Here is a 24,109-nt window from a genome sequence, read left to right as displayed (position 1 = left end):
GGGATAAAATTGTAAATGTATAACAAGAGGGGTTTTATAAGAAAAATACAGGGGTGCCAATAACGTCACTCTAACTTTGCGCTTTGATATTTAAGGCTCCGTTTCGGACAAATGTGTGGCAATTGGACAACACATCACTCAATTATAGAGTGTGAAATATTGATATTGTTCTTATTATTTTACGTAATGTATACATTTTTCCCCTTATTTTTGTTTGTTTATTTATTTTTTATACTTAATAAATATAAATTTATTTTTTTAATATTTAATAAATAGTCCTGACCAGGCAATATTGCCAGAAAATAACGAACAATGATCCAAATCCTTTTATTTTACATAAATAATTTCAATTCACAACTATGACGTTACATTACCAAACAAACACTAAATATTTTGATGATTGTAGTTTATCTTTCATTCATAATATGAAGAGTTTGAAATATGATATCAAAACAAAGAGTACGACATGTTGTGTTGGGCTTACAGAAGAAGTGTACGCCATGTCATCCGGAAACTAAAAGGAACGTATGACAATCAGAAGCTGTCATCTCTAATTTGCTTACACTTTTAAGGATAAATTATGGGTTTTGAGTGACAATTAAAAGCTAGAGTGAGAATTAGAGAGAGAGTTATGTATTATTATTCCTAGTCACTTGCTATATTGTGTAGGTCTTTTGTGACTCCAATGATAAAATCGCTCAATATATTTTTTTGATAGAGCAATATTTTTTAAAGCATAAAGAAAGGCAGAAATATTGTAAATCCATCTTAAATTTTCTGTTCATTGTGGTCGCTGCTAGTGCTAGCTGTTTTCTTATTTAACTTTGTTCCCTTTTGTCATCAGCTCTTTGTATTTCCATTGGATCAAGCGACCCTTTTCTTGTTTCAATTTCTGATCTCAAAAGCACTCTGATTCTCTTGACACTGATTTTCTGCTTGTTTTGTACAAATATCATTTCTCTTTCCCATTTAGCCTTTATTTGCTTCTACTTGACTATCAATTGCCCAGTCGTTGACCCTGTTGTATTTCTAGTTCGTTCACTTCCCCCCCCCCCCCCCAAAAAAAAGGACATTTTGAAAAGCATTGTCCTAGGAGTTGTAAACTGCTTTGCTCCTCTAGCACAAAGCGAATTTAGTTATTGGCATAACTCCGGTGCCAACTTTGACAATCTCAAGGCAGAACTCGATAGGCTCAAGGATGAAAGAGAAAGCATTCAGCGCAGAGTTTCTGAGGCTGAAAGAAAAAGTGAAAAGATTGAAGAGATGGTTGAGAAATGGCTGGTTAATGCGAACAAGAGAATTGAGCAGGCAGCCAAATTCATTCAAGACGAAGAGGCAGCAAATGATGGCCGATGTCTCATGGGGCTGTTTCCTGATTGGTTTGCTCGCTATCAGCATGGAAGGAAAGCAGAAACAGAGAAGGAGGCCCTTTCTAAACTCCGAGAAGAAGCTGAGAGATTTGATAATAGAATTTCCTACCCTACCATTCGGGAGGATATATGGCTCAAGTCTAACAAAGACTACGAGAACTTCGAATCATGACTTACTACTTTCAAGGATATACGAAAGGCATTAACTGATGTTAATGTCAGCATCATTGGCGTGTACGGCATGGGCGGCATTGGAAAGACGACACTGGTGAAGGAGTTTGCTAGGCGAGCCATTGAAGACGAGCTTTATGATATGGTGGTTTTTTCGGAGGTTACCCAAAGTCCAGACATAAAACAGATCCAACAGGAAATTGCGGAAAAGCTAGGCCTAGAGTTGTCCGAGGAAGCTGAGTTTAGAAGAGCTAGTAGAATGTTTGAAAGATTGAAGAATGAGAAGAAGATCCTTCTGATTCTGGATAACACCTGGAAATCTCTTGATTTGGGGACTATTGGAATTCCTTTTGGGGTTGAGCATAGAGGATGTAAATTATTATTCACAACAAGAGATCTTGATGTGCTGATAAGGATGGGATCTGAAAAAAACTTCTCGATTGGAATTTTAAATGAACAAGAAGCTTGGAGATTGTTCAAGATAATCGCTGGTGCTTATGTTGAAAATCGTGAGTTAAAATCTACAGCAACAAGTGTAGCCAAGGCATGTCGAGGTTTGCCTATTGCCCTAACTATAGTAGTAAAGGCACTGAGAAACAAAGAGCTGCCTGAGTGGAAGAATGCCTTGCAAGAACTCCAAATGCCTTCAGAGACAAGCTTCGACGAAGGAGTACCAGCAGAGGCATACTCAACAATTGAGCTGAGTTACAAGTATTTAGGTAAGCAACTCAAGGAAACTATTTTATTATGTAGTCTTATTGCACCAACTTCAATTATGGACTTGATCAATTATACCATGGGCTTTGGGTTTTTTTAAAGTGTCCTTAAGCTAGAAGAGGCACATAACAAATTACATGCATGGGTCCGTCAACTAAGAGACTCTTGTTTGCTGCTTGTGGATGGTAGCAGTAAATTCTTTTCTATGCATGATGTTCTTCGCGATGTTGCCATTTCAATTGCATGTCGTGACATGAATGCATTTGTGGTGAGAAATAAGAATATGTGGGAATGGCCAAATCCAGATGCATTAAAAAAATATCTTGCAATCTCTTTAATAAATAGTCGTATTAATGACATTCCTGAAGGGCTGGAATCTGCACAACTTGAATTTTTACTTATGATTCCCAATAACTCTTTTTTGGGGCCCAATATTCCTGAGAACTTCTTTAAAGGGGTGAAAAAGCTTCGGGTTGTAGCTTTGGTAAAAATGCTGTTATCATCATTGCCATCTTCAATCTATCTTCTAGTAAATCTTCAAACACTTTGCCTTGATCAAAGCATTTTGAGAGACATAGACATAGCCATTATTGGAAAGTTGAAAAATCTAAAAATCCTTAGCTTTGTGCGGTCTGATATTGTGCAGTTGCCTAAAGCACTAGGTGAACTGACTAAGCTAAGGCTGTCAGATTTAACGGACTGTTTCCATCTAAAAGTTATTGCTCCAAATGTCATATCAAGCTTAACCCGATTAGAAGAATTGTATATGGGTAATTGCCCCATTGAATGGGAGGTTGAAAGAGCCAATAGTGAAAGAAGTAATTCTAGCCTTGATGAATTGATGAATTTACCTTGGCTAACCACTCTAGAAATTGATGTTAAAAATGACAGTATTTTACCAGAAAGCTTTTTAACCCAAAAGCTGGAAAGGTTCAAAATATCTATTGGAAACGAATCATTCATGCCTTCCCAGAGTGTTAGAAAACAATGGTTTCGAAGCCTCCGCACTTTTTGATCAACAGCAATCGTGAGAGTTTAAGAGAATTGAAGCTCAAGCTTATGGACATTTGCTCCATGAAATTGCAGGGCATCAATAACGTTGAATACCTATAGTTGGACAAGCTGCACGGTGTCAAGAATGTTCTTTTCGATTTGGTCACAGAGGGCTTTTCACAGTTGAAGATTCTCTGGGTTCAAAATAATCCTGACTTCTTTTTTATCGTTGACTCAATGGAGATGGTCGCTTGTGATGCCTTTCCTCTTTTGGAGTCGCTTACTCTTTTCAATTTGATCAACATGGAGAGGATACGTATGAAAAATAATTTCTTGAAACTTATTTAAATCCAGACTAAATTACTGAGCAACATCAGATTGGAAGCGTACCTGAATCCATTGTTATTATGCACTAGAAAAGATTCTTGATCTTGGCAATGGATTTCCAAACTAGTCTCTATCCTTTGTTAAGAATTCTCACTGAGAGGACTTTTGAGAATGAAAAGAGATTGAGATAGAATGGGGACCATAACCACCGTATAAAAAGAAAACTGACTAGCGGTTTTAATTTTATGTTAATTATCACTTTTGCTCCTCACAGAAGTTATAATTAAACTATAGTATCTATGTAATTAACCCACAACTATTATATCCTTAGCCACTTAATTAACATTAAATAGATCACTTAATTGATGGCTAATTAAATAATAGCACACACATTTTATTTGTTTCATGTGTGGCCCCAAATATTAGATTAATTAAAATTAATCTAACAATGTATTGATCGGCTCAAAGTATAGTCTTTCAATGAACTCATAACCATAGGAGTACAAAATTGTGATGAATTGAGTAATATCTTCTGCCTCTCTACAACAAAATGCCTTCCAAGACTTGAGAGAATTGCAGTTATTAATTGCTGGAAGATGAAAGAGATTTTTGCAAATGGGGGAGAAGCTGATGTTGACAACAACAATGCAACTGAGAGGATAGAGTTTTCTCGATTAAGATCTTTGAGTCTGGGAAATCTTGCAGAGGTTACAAGTTTTTTCCGTGAAGTGAAGACTCCTTCAGCATCACCACACAGACGAGTGCCGGAAGAGGAATTGACAAATTCTTGCTCCAACGAAATCAATTTAGATAGTTCAACTCAGCTTTTCAACGAGAAGGTGCATAGGTTAATACTTTATTTATTTATATATGATTTTATTCTATTGTGCATTCTCTTTTGATGTCATACGCAGGAAATAATTAAATCATTTAAAGAATTAAAAGAAAATGATAAAGCAAAAAAGAATCTCACGTACTCGCTAATGGAGCTCTTAGCAAGTAATATGAATTAGATTGCATACTCAACTGTTAGTTGGAAATTGATTCTGACTTGCTTTAATTTGTAATAACAGAAGAAAAATTTCAACAAGTGCTTCTTATATGGTTATTGGGTCTAACGAGAAATTTATATCTTTTTTAGGTGGAGTTGCCTAACTTGGAGGCCTTGGAGTTGTGTGCAATTAATGTCGACAAGATTTGGCACTACAATCTTCTTCCGTTCATGCTTTCTCGCTTTCAAAGTTTAACACGATTGATTGTGCGGAGCTGTCCCAAATTAAAATACATATTTTCAGCGTCTATGATCCAAAACTTTGAGCTGCTCCGAGAACTATCCATAGCGGATTGTAGGGGTTTGCGAGAGATCATTTCGAAAGATAGAGCAGATCATGTGACCCCTTGCTTTGTCTTTCCACAGATGACCACTCTGAGACTCGAAATTCTACCAGAACTTAAATGTTATACCCTGGAATGCATACTTCGGAATGGCCAGCACTAAAAACTTTATGGGTCTCATTGTGACCAATTAAAGATATTCGCTGCAGATTTATTGCAGAATAATGGGAATGATCAACTTGGAATTTCCGCACAACAACCCATATTTTTGTTCGAAAAGGTATGAAGTCATTTTCTAGATTTTTTATTAATTAGATCATCGACGACTTTTGACTTTGAAAAATATACAAAACATCGATAAATTAGTACTTAATAAATTGAAAACTTCCATTACATAATAATTTTTGCTCGTTTGGACAAAGGGATCAATGTGCTAAATTAATAATTCTTTAGGTGTAGCATTATATTAGTTTTGTCATATATAACCACTTACAATATAAATTAATAATTTACTATCGTGGAATAAAATATTTTCATACCAATATATAAATCAATCATTTTTTCCTTAATTTCTCTCTTATCTCTAAAATTAACATATAAAAGCCCTAGAACGAATTTTATCACTAATTCAATTTTTTCGTACTTTTTTTATAAAATATAGCATAAAAGAAATACTATAAAGTCACTGCGTATGAATGGATTACTCAAAATTATTTGAGAGCACATCAATTGACCTAATTAGTTATTATGTGATTGATGATGACCAGACCTTTCCCAACTAGAAGACACTATCATTACGGGGAAAAGACGTGAAGATGATTTTTGCAGGCTAATTTACCACAACACCTTTTTGGTAGTCTTAAAGAACTACACATAACTTTTAATTGGTTTGACTGTATTAGAAAATTTTGATATGCGTCTCATGGATGTGGTGACAACTTATCTATATGGGTCACTTGACACGGATATATATATGAAAATCCCTAAAGGATTTAAAATGCCAGAATCTTGTCAATCAGCACATCATGGCTTGTATTCAATAAAGTTACAAAAGTCTTTATATGGATTAAAACAATCTGGACGCATGTGGAATAATTACCTCAATGAATATTTGATAAAACTAGGATATGTTAATGATCCTATATGTCCATGTGTTTTTATCAAGCCATCAAAATTTGGAATTACTATTGTCGCAGTTTATATTGATGATTTGAATTTAATAGGAACTCCTGAAGAGCTCCAAAAGGCCGCTCAATGTTTGAAAAATGAATTTGAAATGAAAGATTTGGGGAAAACTAGGTATTGTCTTGAGCTGCAGACTGAGCACAGACCTAATGGTATATTTATCCATCAATCAACTTATACTGAGAAAATTTTAAAACGTTTCAACATGGATAAAGTTTACCCATTGAGTACCCCAATGGTAGTCTGGTCTCTTGATCCTAAAAAAAATCCATTCTGTCCTAAAGAAGATGATGAACAGATACTTGGTCCTGAAGTACCATATCTAAATGCAATTGGTCCTCTGATGTATTTAGCACAATGTACTAGACCAAACATAGCATTTTCTGTTAATCTGTTAGCTCAATTTGACTCTGAACCAACTAGAAGACATTTGAATGGTGTCAAACACATTTTTCGTTATCTTCTAGGAACAATTGATTTAGGTTTATTTTATTCTAATGAACTAACAAAAAATCCAGGTCTTGATGGTTATGTTGATACAGGTTATTTATCTGATCCCCATAAAGCTCGTTCACAAACAGGATATATTTTCACTTTCAAAGATACAACGATTTTTTGGAAGTCTACAAAACAAACTCTCGTTGCAACATCCTCCAACCATTCTGAAATTCTTGCACTACATGAAGCCAGTCGAGAATGCATATGGTTGCGATCTGTAATCCATCATATTCAAAGTACATGTAGAATATCCTCAAATTTAGATATCCTAACAGTGATATATGAAGATAATGCTGCATGTATAACTCAACTCAGAGGAGGATACATTAAAGGGAACAGAACAAAACAAATTTCACCGAAATTCTTCTACACTCATGAGCTCCAACAGAACAAGAAGATTAATATCAAACAAATATGCTCCATGGAAAATTTAGCTTATATGTTTACAAAAGCTCTACCTACGTCTACGTTCGAAAAACTTTTATATGGCATCGGCATGCATCATTTTAACAAACTGTTAAATTAATGCATGTTGCCTTCAGGAAGAGCACTCAACAAGAGGAGCGTGATCTTACAAGAGAAGAATCATAGTAATATTGGACGCATATGTACTGTACTCTTTTTTTCCTTTTGACCAGGTTTTCCCACTGGGTTTTTACTGGCAAAGGTTTTTAATGAGGCAGTATCCAATGTCATCAGGGGGAGCACATCTAATGAATAATTGGTAAATCCAAGGGGGAGTGTTGTAAATCGTGGTGGATTCCATCAAAATAATGCTCTCCCATTATCTTCTTTATTGCTCTTCCCATTATCCTTTATAATTAATAATTGTGAATAACCCTTTCTTTGCTAATGAATGAATACAATTCAATTTCTCGCTCAAGGCATTTTGCTTGTTTTCTTCTATCTTCATTTGAGTATTCCTTACTTAAATATCATCATTAAATAATTGCTTACATACAATCCCTTTAAATTATAACATCCATTATCTCCAAATTTAAAATACTTTCAACAATTTTTACGGATTCTAATTTCTGGCAATTGTTCACGCAACTATTTTAATCGAAAATATATATGGCTCCATAAACAATGATTATCTCTTGACAGCTGTTCTGCACTCGCTATTTTCACTGAAAAAGAAGATTATCACTTGATGATTATTTAATTGAAAAGAATTTGTTGGCCCTGCTTGCTTTAGTAATTTGTCGTTTATATTTGACTGACTCGACAAAGAGTTGTTTATCACATGTTTTATGACAATCGTAATGTTACCAATGCAAGTCAAGCAATTATTTTTAAATAATGATATTATAATTAAAAATCTAAAAACATTTATAATACTTAAAGACTAATTCAGATTATAATTTTTTTATATGACTTCATTATTAGCTGACAAATAATTAAAAGGTCATAGAACAATATTTTTATGTCAAATTTTTATTCTAATATGACAAAACTTGTGCTTTCATTCCTATGCTAAAATATATCTAACCTACTAACAATCAAGAAATATATCTATTCAACACATATTTGTTAGAAAGATTATCTACTAATTAATCATTGATTACGAGATTAATATATTGAAATTCAGAACTTTTTTTTTTTTTCCTTCTGCAGTTTAAACAGGAGTCGCCCACGAGTATTGAAATAATTTTATCAGATTCGCTTGAAAGTAGTTTTACGAGCAAGCAGTTTTTCCCTCTTGATCCCCGTATTCGTCAGCTCCTACTCTTTGCCTTCAATTCTCAGTCAAGAAAACCTCTCCTGATTTTCGTCTTTTGATCTCATACACACTTTGCTTCTATTTATCGTGGTCACTGCTCGCGCTAGCCGTTTTCTTATTTAGCTTCGTTCCCTTTTGCCATCAGCTATTTGCATTTTCATTGGATCAAGCAACCCTTTTCTTGATTCAATTTTCTGATCTCAAAAACACTTTGATTCTCTTCTGTTACACTTATTTCCCTTGTTTTGTACAAATATCATTTCTTATTTCAACTTTGCCTTGATTTGCTTCTACTTGATTATCAATTGCGCGGCCGTTGACCCTGTTCTATTTCTATTTCGTTCACTTCCCCAAAAAAGAAAAAAAAATGGACATTTTGAAAAGCATTGTTCCAGGAGTTGTAAACTGTTTGTCTCCTCACGCACAACGCGAATTTAGTTATTGGTATAATTCCGGTGCCAACTTTGAGAATCTCAAGGCAGAACTCGATAGGCTCAAGGATGAAAGAGAAAGCATTCAGCGCAGAGTTTCTGAGGCTGAAAGAAAAAGTGAAAAGATTGAAGAGAAGGTTGAGAAATGGCTGGTTAATGTGAACAAGAGCATTGAGCAGGCAGCCAAATTCATTCAAGACGAAGAGAAAGCAAATGAACGATGTCTCATGGGGCTGTTTCCTAATTGGATTACTCGCTATCAGAATGGAAAGAAAGCAGAAACAGAGAAGGAGGCCCTTTTTAAACTCCGAGAAGAAGCTGGGAGATTTGATGATAGAATTTCCTACCGTACCATTCCGGAGGAGATTTGGCTCAAGTCTCACAAAGGCTACGAGGCCTTCGAATCAAGACGTTGTACTTTGGAGGCTATAAAAAACGCATTGATCGATGTTGATGTCAGCATCATTGGGGTGTACGGCATGGGCGGCATTGGAAAGACGACACTGGTGAAGAAGGTCGCCAGGCAAGCTATGGAAGACAAGCTCTTTGATATGGTGGTCTTTTCAGAGGTTTCCCAAATCCCAGACATAAAAAGGATTCAACAAGAAATTGCCGAGAAGTTGGGCCTAGAGTTGCGCGAGGAAGTTGAATCCAGAAGAGCAAGTAGAATATTTGAGCGATTGAGAGATGAGAAGAAGATCCTTGTGGTTTTAGACAACATCTGGAAACACCTTGATTTGGAGACCGTTGGAATTCCTTTTGGAGAAGACCATAAAGGATGCAAACTACTGCTGACAGCAAGAGATCGTAGTGTCCTCTTAAAAATGGGATCTAAAGACAACTTCTTGATTAACAATTTAAATGATGAAGAAGCATGGAGATTGTTTAAGATGATGGCCGGTGATGATGTTGAAAATCGTGAGTTGAAATCTACAGCAATAGACGTCGCCAGGGCATGTGGAGGTTTGCCCGTTGCCTTGACTACAGTAGCAAAGGCATTGAGAGGCAAGAGTCTGCATGAATGGAAGAATTCCTTGAGAGAACTCCGAACGCCTTCAATGGGAAACTTCGAAGGAGTGTCTGCAGAGACTTATTCAAGTATTGAACTGAGTTTCAAGTATTTAAAAGGTGGGCAACTCAAGGAACTTTTTCGGCTCTGCAGTCTAATGTGTAACAGTATCCCTACTTTGAAATTGCTTAAATACTCCATGGGTTTGGGTATATTTAAAGGAGTCAATAAGATGGAAGATGCACGAAACAAGTTATATGCGTTGGTACATGAACTTAGAGACTCTTGTTTGTTGCTTGAGGGTGATAGCAATAAACTAGTTTCAATGCATGATGTTGTTCGTGATGTTGCCATATCAATTGCATGCCGAGACCAACATGTATTTGTGGTGGAAAACGAGGATGTGTGGGACTGGCCAGATGAGGATGCACTTCGAAAATGCAATGCTTTCTCTTTAATAAATAATAGTAATCGTGAATTTCCTGAAGGATTAGAATACCCAAACCTTGAATTTTTATATATCTCTCTCAAAGATTCTTCTCGTGAAATTAATATTCCTGGGAACTTTTTTGTAGGGATGAAAAAGCTTAGAGTTCTAGATTTTACTCAAATGCAGTTTTCTTCTTTTCCATCTTCAATTGATCTTCTAGTAAATCTTCACACACTATGTCTGGATCAAAATGTGTTGGGGGAAATAGCAATCATTGGGAAATTGAAGAATCTAGAAGTCCTTAGCCTTTTCAATTCTGATATTATCCAGTTGCCCGAAGAACTCGGTCAACTGACTAAGCTAAGGCTGTTAGATTTAACAGACTGTTTCCGTCTGAAAGTTATTGCCCCAAATGTCATATCAAGCTTAATCCGATTAGAAGAATTGTATATGGGTAATTGCTCCATTGAATGGGAGGTTGAAAGAGCCAACAGCAAAAGAAGTAATGCTAGCCTTGATGAATTGATGCATTTACCTCGGCTAACCACTCTAGAAATTGATGTTAAAAATGAGAGTATGTTACCAGAAGGCTTTTTGGCCAGAAAGCTCGAAAGGTTCAAAATACATATTGGAAATGGGTTATTCACACATCCCATGATTGCTGGACAAAATTGGTTCCAAAGTCGGCCGCACTTTTTTATCAACCGTGGTCGCAAGAGTTTAAGAGCATTGAAGCTGAAGCTTGCTTTTACGGACATTTGCTCCATGAAATTGCAGGGCGTCAATAACGTTGAATACTTATTGTTGGACAAGCTGCGAGGTATCAAGAACGTTCTTTTCAATTTGGACACGGAGGGCTTTTCACAATTGAAGGTTCTCTGGGTTCAAAATAATCCTGACTTCTTTTGCATCGTCGATTCAAGGGCGATGGTCGCTTGTGATGCCTTTCCTCTTTTGGAGTCACTTGGCCTTCACAATTTGATCAACATGGAGAGGATATGTATTGATCGGCTCAAAGTAGAGTCCTTCAACGAACTCAAAATCATACAAGCATATAATTGTGATAAATTGAGTAATATCTTTTGGCTCTCTACAACAAAATGCCTTCCAAGACTTGAGAGAATTGCAGTTATTAATTGCAGCAAGATGAAAGAGATTTTTGCAATTGGGGAAGAAGTTGATAATGCAATTGAGAAGATAGAGTTTGCTCAATTAAGATATTTGAGTCTGGGGAATCTTCCAGAGGTTACAAATTTTTGCCGTGAAGTAAAGACTCCTTCAGCATCACCAAACAGACCAGCGTCGCAAGAGGAATCGACGACTACGTATAGCTCCAGCGAAATCACTTTGGATACTTCAACTCTGCTTTTCAACGAGAAGGTGCGTAGGCTAACATTTTCTTTATATATATATATAACAGACTTTATTCTATCATGCGTTTTGTTTTGATGTCATACGTGGAAAATAATTAAATCATTTAAAGAATTGAAAGAAAATGGAAAAAAAAGGATAAAAAGAATCTCACGCGCTCACTAATTGAGCTCTTAACAAGTAGTATGAATTAGAATGCATACTCAGCTGTCATATGGATCAAAGAAGAAAATTTCAACAAGTGCTTCCCATATGGATATTGGATCTAACGAGAAATTCTTATTTTTTTAGGTTGCGTTGCCTAACTTGGAGGCTTTGGAGATATCTGATATTAATGTCGACAAGATTTGGCACTACAATCATCTTCCGGTCATGTTTCCTCGCTTTCAAAATTTAACACGATTGACTGTGCAGCGTTGTCATAAATTAAAATACATATTTTCAGCGTCTATGATCGGAAGCCTTAAGCAGCTCCAACACCTAGAAGTATGCTTATGTGAGGATTTACAGGAGATCATTTCTGAAAACAGAGCAGATCAAGTGATCCCTCATTTTGTCTTTCCACAGCTCACCACTCTGAGACTCCAACATCTACCAAAACTTAGATGTTTGTACCCTGGAATGCATACTTTGGAATGGCCCGCGCTAGAAATGCTTTTAGTGCATCGTTGTGACAAATTAAAGATATTCGCTGCAGATTTATCGCAGAATAATGAGAATGATCAACTTGGTATTCCTGCACAACAGCCCCTATTGCCGTTGGAAAAGGTATGAAGCCATTTTCTAGATTTTTTATCAATAGCATATTTTTAACTTTGAAAAATATGACAAAGCATCGATAAATTAATACTAAATAAATTGAAAACTTTTATTATACAATAATCTTTGCTAGTCTAGACTAGGGGATCAATGTGGTAGATTAATAATTATATGAACTGTTTTAGGTATAGCATTTATAAAAGAATCCTTTGTCTTTCCATATAGAAGAACTTACAAAATAAATTAGTAATTTATTATTGTGCAATAAAATAATTTCGAACCAGTAGAAATCAACCTTTTTTTCCCTAATTTCTTTTTTACCTCTAAAATTAACATATAAAATAAATTTTATCAATAATTCTATTTTTTTTTAAAATATAATATAAAACAAATACTATAAAGTCACTGCGTGTGACCGTAGATCATCAATTGACCTCATTAGTTATTATGATTAATGATGATCAGATCGTACCCAACTTGAAGGAACTATCACTAAGTGGAAAAGATGTGAAGATGATTTTGCAGGCCGATTTCCCACAACACCTTTTTGGCAGTCTTAAACAACTAGAGATTGTTGGAGATGACTCAGCTTGTTGTCCAATCTGGAACGTACTGGAGAGATTTCACAATCTCGAAATACTCACACTGTGTAATTTTTCATCCCACGAAGAGGTATTTTCGATGGAAGGATGCTTAGAGAAACATGTCGGGAAGTTGGCAATGATAAAAGAATTACAGCTGCACCGGCACTATCATCTGAAGCAGCTGTGCAAACAAGACTCCAAACTTGGCCCCATTTTTCAGTATCTTGAAATTCTAAGAGTACATCATTGTCAAAGTCTGTTAATTCTATTGCCATCATCATCGGTATCTTTTCGGAACCTAACAAAACTTGTAGCTTTGGGTTGCAAGAAATTGATACACTTAGTAACATCCTCCACAGCAAAAACTCTAGTGCGACTCATATCACTTTATGTATACGGATGCAGAGCAATGACAGAGGTGGTAATAAATGACAAAGACGGGGTTGAAAAAGAAGAGATTGTTTTCCGCAAATTGAAGAGGTTGGAACTGCGTGATTTAGACAGCCTCACAAGTTTCTGCTCTGCCAATTACACCTTTGAATTCCCATCTTTGCAAGAGTTGTGTGTGATTGGTTGTCCCAAGATGAATTTTTTCACTACAGGAGAATCAATCACGCCTCCAAGAGTAAACGTCTGGTATGGAGAAACATCGAATCAACGGCGTTGGGCTAGTAATGATCTTAACACGACCATACAACAATTACATGCTGAGAAGGTACGTATGTACATATTACTCTCTATCTCCCATGATAAATTTTTACAAAATTTGCTTTTTCTTTTTAAATAAAATATAGATAAAATGTTTGTTATAAAGTAAAAGTTTAAATTGATGAATAAGAATGTTATTTTCAGCTGTTGGCGGTGCCGTCGATACGCTCTATGCAGTACGACTAATTTCATAGGCTTCTTATGACTTGGAGTTGCGAATTTTTAGAAGAAAGTCTCAACTGGTAATTAATTTTTATTTCATTTATTTAATCCCATGGCTTGTTTCGCAATATCATCTGAATTATTTAGAATGGGTCCCTCGGTTAACTGTTAAATTTGCAATGCAATTTTAATGATCCTTTCAGACTTTTATGGACAGATTTTGCATAATTGAATGTCTTTTAGTCTAGTTTAATTTGAGTCTTTTTTTTTTTTTTTGCGAGCTCCCCTCGTCTTCTAAAATTTTATAACTCCTTGCATACGTTTTTATGATAAAATTTCATTAAAAGCCTTCGTATTTTTTAAATCCTTGAAAACGTGCATACTTTTTCCTTTCTTTCTTTGCCAATTATTTATCGTCATCATTGCTGTTCTTTTATTTTAGTTTGTGCTCTGTTTGTTCATTGGGTTTGCTTTTCTTCACACCTATATTTCCTTGGAAAGTTAGAAGGCAAGGAAAGTACTTAGAAAATGTTCTTCCCTATGAACACATAATTAAAGAACAGCTGAATATCATTCATCGGATTAAAAAAATTATAAAAAAAAACGTAATCAGTGCATTGTTCCTATAACAAATCCTTAAACCATCAAATGTTAGCTATGAACAAGTATATTGTGGAAATATTGATTGAAAATATTTCATAAAAAATCAAGTTTTCACAAACCAAAAAAGGGATAATTTGGTGTAGCATATTCATAATATTTTCTCTGTTGTTCCTGTTAAAATTTCTCTACTCTATGATTGCAGAATGTCTGGATACTGATGAAGATTTAAGTCACTCTTCTTCTGTGAATAAGGTCGTTTTTCTTTTTTCCTCTATTCAAAGTTTACATTATGAGGGGTTCCCGTTTCCATCTTCGTGATCTTCTTGTGATTCACTGCATCGTGTCGCTACATCTGTGATAGTGTGAGTTGCAACCTGTCTGTTTCCTTTGTTTGATCATCGCAAGTCCAAAGACATTTCATTCTAGCTAAGCTCTTTGTATGTATTAAAAAAATTTTATTCTCAATATATATGACTCAATGAGAGGTCTTTTATTATATATATGTCATGAATTTCTATTGTATTTTGAGATTTGATGGTGTATTATTGTATTATTGTCAGACATGCACGCAAATGAAATTTTATCAGCAGTCTTGTAATTTTCTATTTTTGTTGTTGTCGTCATTTTTTTACTACTAGTACTGTTTGAAATTCTAGTATTTTGGATGTGAAATTTATTATATTAGATATTCGACATATATATGATGCTGAATACAGGGTATGTGTTGTCTAAATTTATTTTATTTTGTTTGCTTCACATCCAATTTTCAAAAGCTTTGAAGAATGCTAAGAGAAGGAGCAAAGGGCTAAAGAGTCAAATGTAACATTGCTATTAATTTGTTAATTGCCATCATTTTTAATTTTTGCCCTGCTTGTTCTGTTTACTCATTTATTTCATTTGGTTTGCTCCACGTCTATCTTTCCTAACTTAGGAACGCAAGGATTTTGAAAGCTTTGCTTGATAAAATTTGAAAGTTCTGAAGAAGATTCAGGTCACTCGTGTGCAGCCTCTGGAATAAGAGCTGTGTTACTGTTTAAAAGTTTTCATGCTCTGGAATAAAATTTGCTTTACTGTGTTACTGGTCAACTTCATTATTCTACTAATGCTTTACTTCATCTTCATTGTATCACTACATTGACAGCGTTGACAGTGTAACTAAAACCCTTGCGTTCACAAGCAATTTTGATCACATTAAACTTTTAAGAAATTATCTTTTATAGCCATCTTCCATATTATTAGGAGGAGTCGTTTTCACTATTTTTAAGAAATTTTGATCACATTAAACTTTTGATCTGAGTTCATATCAAAAATCAAAACGGTGCATGACACCAAGATTATGATGAATCAAATTGAACTCCCAATACGTTAGTTCATAAAAAAATGCTTTTCTTCTTCCAAGTAATCTTATCATTTCTTTCATTTTATTCATTCTCCTCTTTTCTCCTCTTTTCAAGTCTTCAATCTTATACTCAGTAAGTACATTACTGAACTGCTTTTTCACCTCGGCTCCAGACAACCGAGAAGGTGCTTGTCCCCACTCTCTAGTTTTATCAAAAGACACTATATTTTCGAAACCTATGACTTGTTGGTAAAAATCGACGGCACGTGACAAAATTTTCGACTATGTATCAACCAATTAGATCTAGTGTTTTGTTGGCAAACAAGAAATGCTTATTTACCTTTAATACTCCACTCAAACAAGTTGGCATATGCTAGAAAGTCACTGATAGTCCATAACAATGCTGCGTGTGAATTGAACATTTGATTACGTGATGTATCATGTATCATTCCAATCATATCATCATCAGCACCCGAGTCATGACCAACCTGTTTCTTGGCTAGATTCCAAAGATGAAGATGGCTCACCATGCAATATCCAGTTTTAATACTTTAACCAATAGCCATTTATAATGATATGGTCTCTTGCCACTTTCCTTATAATGAAATATCGATATTACGACACCTTAGAAGGACAATAAATTCTTTTATCACCAACAACATTCTCAAATGCAAAATCTATAAATATTTTGACCCCATCAGTATATGAATTGGATATCTATTTGGCAAACCAACCCAACTCTGGTCCATGACTATCTCCTTTTAATGCACTAGAAAAATTAGTTAAATAAATCACTTTAATTCTTCATTTCTACTACTACACAAGATATTTTCATGTGTGCGCAGTTTCGCAATATAATAAAAAAAATTATTATACAATTTTATGGTTTTATATATATGGAAGCAAGCAAAGCCACAAGAATCAGAGAAAAAGATGTGAAAATTAAAGTATATATACAATAATAATTAATCTAAAAAACAGTTTGCAATACCTTCTGTAAAGAAATATCCTCACCCACTGCTGAGAACTTCACTTGGCTATCAATTACAGATATATAAAGCCTGTTACCTAGAAACAAAAAATTAGGTCAGCCAGCTGAAACATATTTATAAACCAACATTGGAGATAGTACTCCATTTATAAACAAAATTACAAGACTCAAAACCAAGTCGACTCAGCAAAATCATAACCGATTACACTCATCCCACTCAGCTCCTCCACTCCCATCCATATATCCAACATTCCCTTCATATTTACAAAAGGTAAGTGGTCCTATATATCCCACTCAAGAATGCATAAGTTTCTTCAATCTTAAGTATCTACAGTTGTCCTCTGCGTTTATAGAAACTTCGGAAGCATCGCCCTGTAGTTCTTCAAGTACACGACATAGATATATGAGTGTTTATGTGTTATGCCAAAACAACACATGACACCCATTTGTTTAGTATGCACCCAGAGAACATGAGAAGCAGCTGCTGAAAAACCCATTTTTACGTGGGAAAAAGATTTCAGGCGCTAGCTACCATAGAAAACTATGCATTACCAAACTGTCCAAGCCTAGATAATTCAAGAATTATTAATAGACCTAAGATCCTCACTATCATCCAAAAGATGACACTAATAAAACATGTGTCTATTAATAATTTCTTAAAGGAGTTTAAGCTTTCAATGCATGTATCAAAAGTTTAAAATTGAATCTGAAACTTGAATAACACATAAAAATCATAACTCTCTTCAATTTATTCCTAGTACAATGTAGCATTTTTTCACATTTCATTTCTTAAGCAAAACCATAAAAAATTACAAACAATAAATACATTTTCTAGCACTGGTGCACATTATGTTTACTGAGCAATAAGTTTTAAGTCATTCATATTAAAATACTTCTTCCTATTCTATCAACAAATAACTAGTACGTACACACAATTAATAAATTAAATGTAACCTGCTTGTGAATCTTGCAAAGTCTTCCAATTTGTTTTTTTTTTTTTGGTGGTGGGGGGGGGGGGGGGGTTATGCTCATTTGTATGTTGTTAACAGAAATTGATCCAAAGCCTTAGTTTTAATTAGCTTCATTATAGCCAATGATTAGGTGTTTAAAAGCCCATGAATATTTTTTATAAGAAATCAACAATATTGTTGAAAGAAAAACAAAATAAAAATAATAAAGCAATGCAAAGATTAAGGCGCTTTATTATCTAATAACTAATCAAACTAAGTTGTGGGTAAAGGCGAATATGTTTGTTTGGCCAATAATAAACTCAACGAATCACCAATAATCACCTAGTTACCATTCCTTATGCCATGCAATGTAATGGCGTCAGTAATGGCGACAAGGCAGGCAATAACTAGCTAGCTAGTTATGATAGTTGCTTAACTTAACCTACTGGAAATCTGAAGACCAAAATGAAGAAACTTTGCCTAGAACTAGAATAGGAAAACGTTCATACCCAAAACCAATATACATGATTAACAAACTTGATTATATGTATATTTTTGTTTGCCACACCAAATCCCACTATTTCCATACTCATAAGCACAAAAAACCATCGCAAAAATGAATGACCATATAAAATAAAATAGGTCGTAGGACATTGAGAATAGGACAACATGATTTATGTACCGTAAAATAACTATATCTGCAGTCAACTATATTTCTGTTAGAACTCTAAAGCTTTCCATTAAATTTTTTTCCCTGTTAGGTAAACCACTTAACTGAAACACTTAAGCAAGATTGACAATCATAGACATACAAGTATTAATAGGCTCATTCAAGTGAAATGAGCATTATTTCACATATCCTTTAGGCTTTTAAGCCATTTAGAAGTCAATCATGTTAAACAATTTCTTCATATACTTTCAATATAATTAGTACATACACAATTAATTAATTAAATAAATCTGTTTCAGCTAGCACAGGAACTTAAGCAATCAGAGCTAGTAGTTATATCTAGGACTTGAATGAGGTACCTTTCAAAGTTCAAGAGGAGCATCTGAACAGAATGAAAGCAGTTTTTAGAAATGGTAGTGATGCTTTAAATCTACATGCTCTTACACAATAAGAACTTTCATTTATTCAAGAACATAACACTAATCCAAGCTCTTACTCTACAAGTCAATTCAGTTTGTAGATGCAAGCCATTGTAAAAACTTTTGTGTTATAATTTCCGAAAATGGAACATGACATTACTAATATAGAATCAGCAATGTTATATAACTTATCAGACAATATAACAAGCACTTGGCGAGCATATAAGATAAACTAAAACAAGTTAATTAGAACATGAAACTAAAACCCAAGCTCCGCTATTCATTGTAGAAGCTTTAAACATAAAATTAAAGTAAATCTAATAGCAAAACATTAGAATGGATGTTGGAATTAAAGCTAAATTCAATAGTAATCCAAATGAATCCATTTGAACTTTGTAAACTCCGCAGAACAAAATTAATTTGAGTGAGCAAACTCACCAATGGCACAAGAACAGAAGGGCTTCAACTTCTAGGAACAAAAAAAATTGCCGGTGGGACAAAAATTGACATTAATGGCTACAATACGAATTAAAGAAATCAAAACCTATAATTACAAGCTAAGAAAGAGAAGAAACTCATAATCACAAGCTTACCTGAAACGATGAGAGAGAGAATAAGATGAAGAAGAAGATCGCTGCCGTTTTACGCCATTCTCCGGCTACCAGTAAGGTTTAGGATGGCCAGGCACGCACGAGAGAGAACTTGGGACTTTGGTTTTCAAAATATTGACTTCAGCAAATAGTTTTCTATTTAGAAACAAATTTATAACTCTACAGTCAAAATAATAGAATGCCAATTGGCTCTCTACCGTCACGTGGTTAGTAACATAAGTGAGAGCAGTCTAGCCGTCACATAAACGGTCACAAAAGCAACTGGCTGTTACAAAGTTCAGGAATGGCAGATATTCCCGCGGGGACATGACCCTCGAGATTTTCCCAATTCAGGAGGGTACATAATTTTTTACTTAATTTTTTATTTAAAAAAGGAGCGGAGATATTTTTTTACCTAATTTCTTATTTAGAGAAAGGACGAAGATGCGGCGGAATCTCTATTCCCTTCTAATTTTTTGATTTAATTTTAATTTTTTAAAATTATTTGTAAATAAATAATAAAATATTAAATATTAGTATAAATAAAAAAATTAAAATAATTATATTATTAAATTTTATGCCTAATTGACTACATTAATATTTGGATGAGAAAGTCATGCCACAGATGAAATATTTTAATATTTTGAGTTGGTGTAAAATAAATGTCTATAGATATCCTATATTGGCACGAATTGCTAGAGATATTTTGGCAATTCTAATTACAAATGTTGCTTTTGAATTAGCTTTTAGCACCAGTGGTAGAGTACCGTAACACGCTTTATTCAAGCACATTGGAGGCTTTAATATGTTGTCAAAGTTGACTACAAGCTTACAATGGCAGTATGAGTTTATTTTACATTGTAATTATATTATATAATTATTAATATTTTCACTTAGAATTTACATTATGTTGTGAAAATTTTAATATACTCGCAAGCGCACGAATCTATAAATAGAATAGTGGTAACGAGGTCGATCCCACAGGAATTGTTATAAATTAAAAAGTCTAATTTAAATCTAAAATTAATATTTAATTCTAATATAGTTGACCAAATTGAGTTTTTAAGAAAATTAAACTAAGGAAGCAATTAAAATAAAGGAGAATTCAATAAGATAAGAATTACCAAGATTTCAGAATCCTCCACTATTCAACTAGTAATTATCTAATTATTAATTAATCCCTAATTTTAGAGTGACAACTCGAAATCAATCTATGTCATCTCATGGATATAACAATTAAGCCCAAGTAATTAAATCTAATGTAGGTTCTTTTTCTGCTTAATTATATGACATCTAAGCATCCCATGTAAACATATTGAATAACAAAGAGTCAAAGTTTTCCTAAGCACTCTATGTAAACAATTTAATGAAAAACATAAAATCAAAGATAATCATGTATAAACTTTATAGATCTAAGCATAGAATTAATCGAATATTAATCCTAACAATCAATAATGCATGACAGAATTGATGAAAAAATTTTAATAACATCCAATTAATTATGTGAAATAAAAACCATAAACATTAAAGCACATATATAGGGAATTAAATAAATAAAAAGATAATTATTTCATTGAATAGGGTTTCATCCTTAACCTCAGTATAAGAAAATTAGCTAGACATACTTGAATTGAGAGCAACACAAGAAATAAAATCAGTCATGGAAGCTGAATTGCTGCTGCTGCCGAATACTCTCTCCCAACCTTGCGTCTGCACCCTTTTGTTTCCGTCCAGCGGCTACCTCCTTCTCCAAAAGCCAAAACTCCCTTTTATAATCTTTGAAATGGGCCCCACCTCTTAAATCCTGAAGCCAAAAGGCTTGCCCTTTTATTTGCTTTAGCTCTCACACGTGATCACCCTTAGAATTGCTTTAGGATTCCTTTTCCAATTATGAAAGCCAAGTGCGGGTCCCATTTAAATTGCTTTCCACTTTTGCAATGCCATGCACGTGCAACTCAATTGGAGAATTGAAATTCAATGCAAATTGCTCTTGGCTCTTAACTCTGTCACGGCTTCAATTAATATTCTACCAAATTGTTATTCTTTTTGCACTTTTTATTTTCAATCTCCAATTAATTTCCTATGCAATAAAATAATTCAATTAATTAAAAATAACAAATAAAAATAACTAGTAATTAGATAATAAATGGTAAAATATGTATATAAATTATGCTCATCACATTACTTATATTGTTTTTATTATTTTAAATTTGAAATCTAATGCTATCTCTCAATTTGTCACATTCCTCGAGGAAGAACACGAAGAGTAGGAGACGCAAGAGGTAAATACTTTTATTAGAAATATTGATTAAGTATCTATATCCATTTCATTTATCTCATTGTTGATATAAAAGTAATTTCTTTTTTTTTTAATTATATGATTTTGAAGATTGCCGAAGATAATTATTATGGTGATTTATACTTTGTAATGTGACTTTTGTAATAGATTAATGTTAATGTAAGATACATTGTCAAACTTTATTTTTATTTTTAATTTTAATAAGATTAAATTAAAATTTAAAATAAAAAACGTATTAGTTATTCGAGGATCGAGGACCTTCAAGGATCCCCTATTATTATTTGGAGAGGGGAGGGGGATTCCCTAAAACAATTTTGTTGGGAATGGGGAGAGGACATGGATATATGTAGAATATCGGGAATGGGTATGGGGAGGTCGGTCTCTTTCCCTCCCCTTCCCATTGTCATTCCTAACAAAGTTGGCAATATATGTACCGGCCGCTTTTGTAAAATTGCTTTAAGGGTCGTTTGGGATTGCTTTTGGGAACAGCATGCAAGATATATATAAAAAATAAAATCGTAGAATAACTTTTATCTCTAATTCGAATTTTTCCTCTTTTTTTGTAAAATATTATGCATTTTTATTAAAGTCATTGTGCATGATTGGATTATTAAAAGTTATTTGAGAGAATATGAATTGACTTAATAAGTTATTACGTGATTGATGATGATCAGAGCTTACCCAACTTAGAAGGAACTGGCATTAAGTAACACAATAGTCCCACAACACCTTTTTGGCAGTCTTAAACTACTACAAACAGTGGATGATGACTCAACTTGTTTTCCACTTGGTTTACTTGAGAGATTTCATAATCTGGAAACTCTCATACTGCGTCGTTGTTCATGCGAAGAGGTATTTTCGAACGGAGGATACTTGAAGAAACATGTGAGGAAGTTTGCAATGATAAAACATTTAGATCTGCACAAATTTAATCATCTGAAGCAATTGTGGAAACACGACTCCAAACTGGACTTCTTTTTTCAATGTCTTGAAATTCTAAATGTACATTATTGTCAAAATCTGTTAGGTCTATGGCCATCATCATCGGTATCTTTGGGAACGTAAAAGAACTTCTAGTTCTTTTTGCAAGGAATTGATGAGCTTAGCAACATCCTCCACGGCAAAAAGTCTAGAGCGACTCTTATCAATGGTGGTATGTGGATGCAGAGAAATGAGAGAGGTGGTGATAAATGACGAAGATGGAGCAGCAATTTTAAAAGAAGAGTTGTTTTCACCAAATTGAAGATTTTGTATCTGTATGATTGAGATAGTCTCAGAAGTTTCTGCTCTGCCAATTACACCTTCAAATTCCCATTTTTGGAAGATTTATCTATAATTGGTTGTCCCAAGATGAAGGCGCCTCTAAGAGTAAACTTCTACTATGGAGAAAGAGATGATCAACAACATTGGGCTAATGATGATCTTAACACAATCATACAGCATTTACATGCTGAGATCTTAATGATCTTATCACCAGTGGAAATATTTTATAAAATTTTCTCTTTTAAATAAAATGCACCAAATAGATCAGATATTTGTTATAAAGTAAGTTTATGATCACGTACTGGCAGATGGGATACGTATGTGCTTAATTCTTGAAACTGTACCCTATTTAAAATTGATATTTTCACAAGAGTTAGAGAATCTTATTCATTCAATTATCCAAAATCAGAGAATCTTATTCATTGAATTACAAAAATTCATTAATCATTAGTGTTTGACTTCATTACTGTATGGAAGTCCTGTCAAATTAAATTGCTGCTGATAAATTTATTAAATCTCCTGCTTCCCTGCAAATCTGTGTGCTTTACTTTTAATTGAAACTAGTGAATGAAAATTTTATTTTCAGCTGTTGGAGGGGTCCACATCTTATTCAACGATGTATATGTCCTAATGGCATTGGCATTTTACTTTAATTACATGAGTCCCAGGTAATTCAATTTCATTTCATTTTATTTGATTTCTTGGCTTGTTTTATCGCTTCATCTAAATTGTTTGGAATACACCACTAGTTTATTTTTACTTTTAGAATGAGTTTTAATGTTTTGTTCTGAGATTTATATGCTTATTTTATATCATTAAAGGTCTTAGTGACTTAGTTTGATCTTCACTTATTTATTTATTTATTTTTTTGACGGTGTGGCTTTATAATTTGCTAATTTTTTTTTAATTTTGAGTTTTATAATTCCTTGAAAATGTCATTGAAAGGGCCAGCACTTTTATGTGGAAACCATCTCATCCTCCTTATTTCAAACTATTAAACAACCAAATGTATCCTAACATATATGTTTAGAATCAATCTACTCATTAAGATATATGGTAATGGTGTCATCTGTTTGCTATAGTTTGATTACAAGAGAACTTTTCCATTTGTTAGTTGCCATCTTTGTTGATCTGTTAATTCAGTCTTCTTCTGTTTGTCCTGTTTCTCTGTTTATTTCAACCTTTCTTTCAAAACTTAGAAGGTATGGAAAG

The 24,109-nt window shown here is 33.9% G+C and overlaps 2 protein-coding genes and 1 long non-coding RNA gene across 3 annotated transcripts; 2 read left to right on the top strand and 1 right to left on the bottom strand.

Annotated features, from left to right (window-relative positions):
- Nucleotides 1–1,611: 1,611 nt before the first annotated feature.
- Nucleotides 1,612–3,273, top strand: LOC127902283 (disease resistance protein At4g27190-like). Its single transcript, XM_052441134.1, has 2 exons — nucleotides 1,612–2,252; nucleotides 2,361–3,273. The coding sequence occupies exons 1-2, from the start codon at nucleotides 1,612–1,614 to the stop codon at nucleotides 3,271–3,273; spliced, it is 1,554 nt and encodes a 517-aa protein (XP_052297094.1).
- Nucleotides 3,274–8,686: 5,413 nt separating this feature from the next.
- On the top strand, nucleotides 8,687–14,877 carry LOC107175298 (disease resistance protein RPS5-like). The gene is made up of 5 exons (XM_052441133.1): nucleotides 8,687–11,569; nucleotides 11,852–12,328; nucleotides 12,785–13,618; nucleotides 13,756–13,853; nucleotides 14,579–14,877. The coding sequence occupies exons 1-4, from the start codon at nucleotides 8,687–8,689 to the stop codon at nucleotides 13,795–13,797; spliced, it is 4,236 nt and encodes a 1,411-aa protein (XP_052297093.1). The 3' UTR covers nucleotides 13,798–13,853; nucleotides 14,579–14,877.
- A 1,693-nt stretch (nucleotides 14,878–16,570) lies between these two features.
- LOC127902755 (uncharacterized) lies at nucleotides 16,571–19,539 on the bottom strand. The gene is made up of 3 exons (XR_008055318.1): nucleotides 19,339–19,539; nucleotides 19,184–19,261; nucleotides 16,571–16,783 (listed from the first exon to the last, which is right to left on the bottom strand). It is a non-coding gene; the product is annotated as an uncharacterized LOC127902755 (long non-coding RNA).
- Between the last annotated feature and the right edge of the window lie 4,570 nt (nucleotides 19,540–24,109).

Source organism: Citrus sinensis, chromosome 5 (genome assembly GCF_022201045.2).
Source record: "Citrus sinensis cultivar Valencia sweet orange chromosome 5, DVS_A1.0, whole genome shotgun sequence".
NCBI lineage: Eukaryota > Viridiplantae > Streptophyta > Magnoliopsida > Sapindales > Rutaceae > Citrus > Citrus sinensis.
The sequence above is the reverse complement of the archived record's forward strand: the minus strand, read 5'-3'. Positions and strand labels throughout refer to the sequence as shown.

Coding starts and splice junctions, on each gene's coding strand:
- LOC127902283 (XM_052441134.1), top strand. CDS start 1,612: ATGGGCGGCATTGGAAAGACGACACTGGTGAAGGAGTTTGCTAGGCGA. Junction 2,253..2,360: donor ACAATTGAGCTGAGTTACAA/GTATTTAGGTAA, acceptor GTTTTTTTAAAG/TGTCCTTAAGCTAGAAGAGG.
- LOC107175298 (XM_052441133.1), top strand. CDS start 8,687: ATGGACATTTTGAAAAGCATTGTTCCAGGAGTTGTAAACTGTTTGTCT. Junction 11,570..11,851: donor CTCTGCTTTTCAACGAGAAG/GTGCGTAGGCTA, acceptor TTATTTTTTTAG/GTTGCGTTGCCTAACTTGGA. Junction 13,619..13,755: donor AACAATTACATGCTGAGAAG/GTACGTATGTAC, acceptor TGTTATTTTCAG/CTGTTGGCGGTGCCGTCGAT.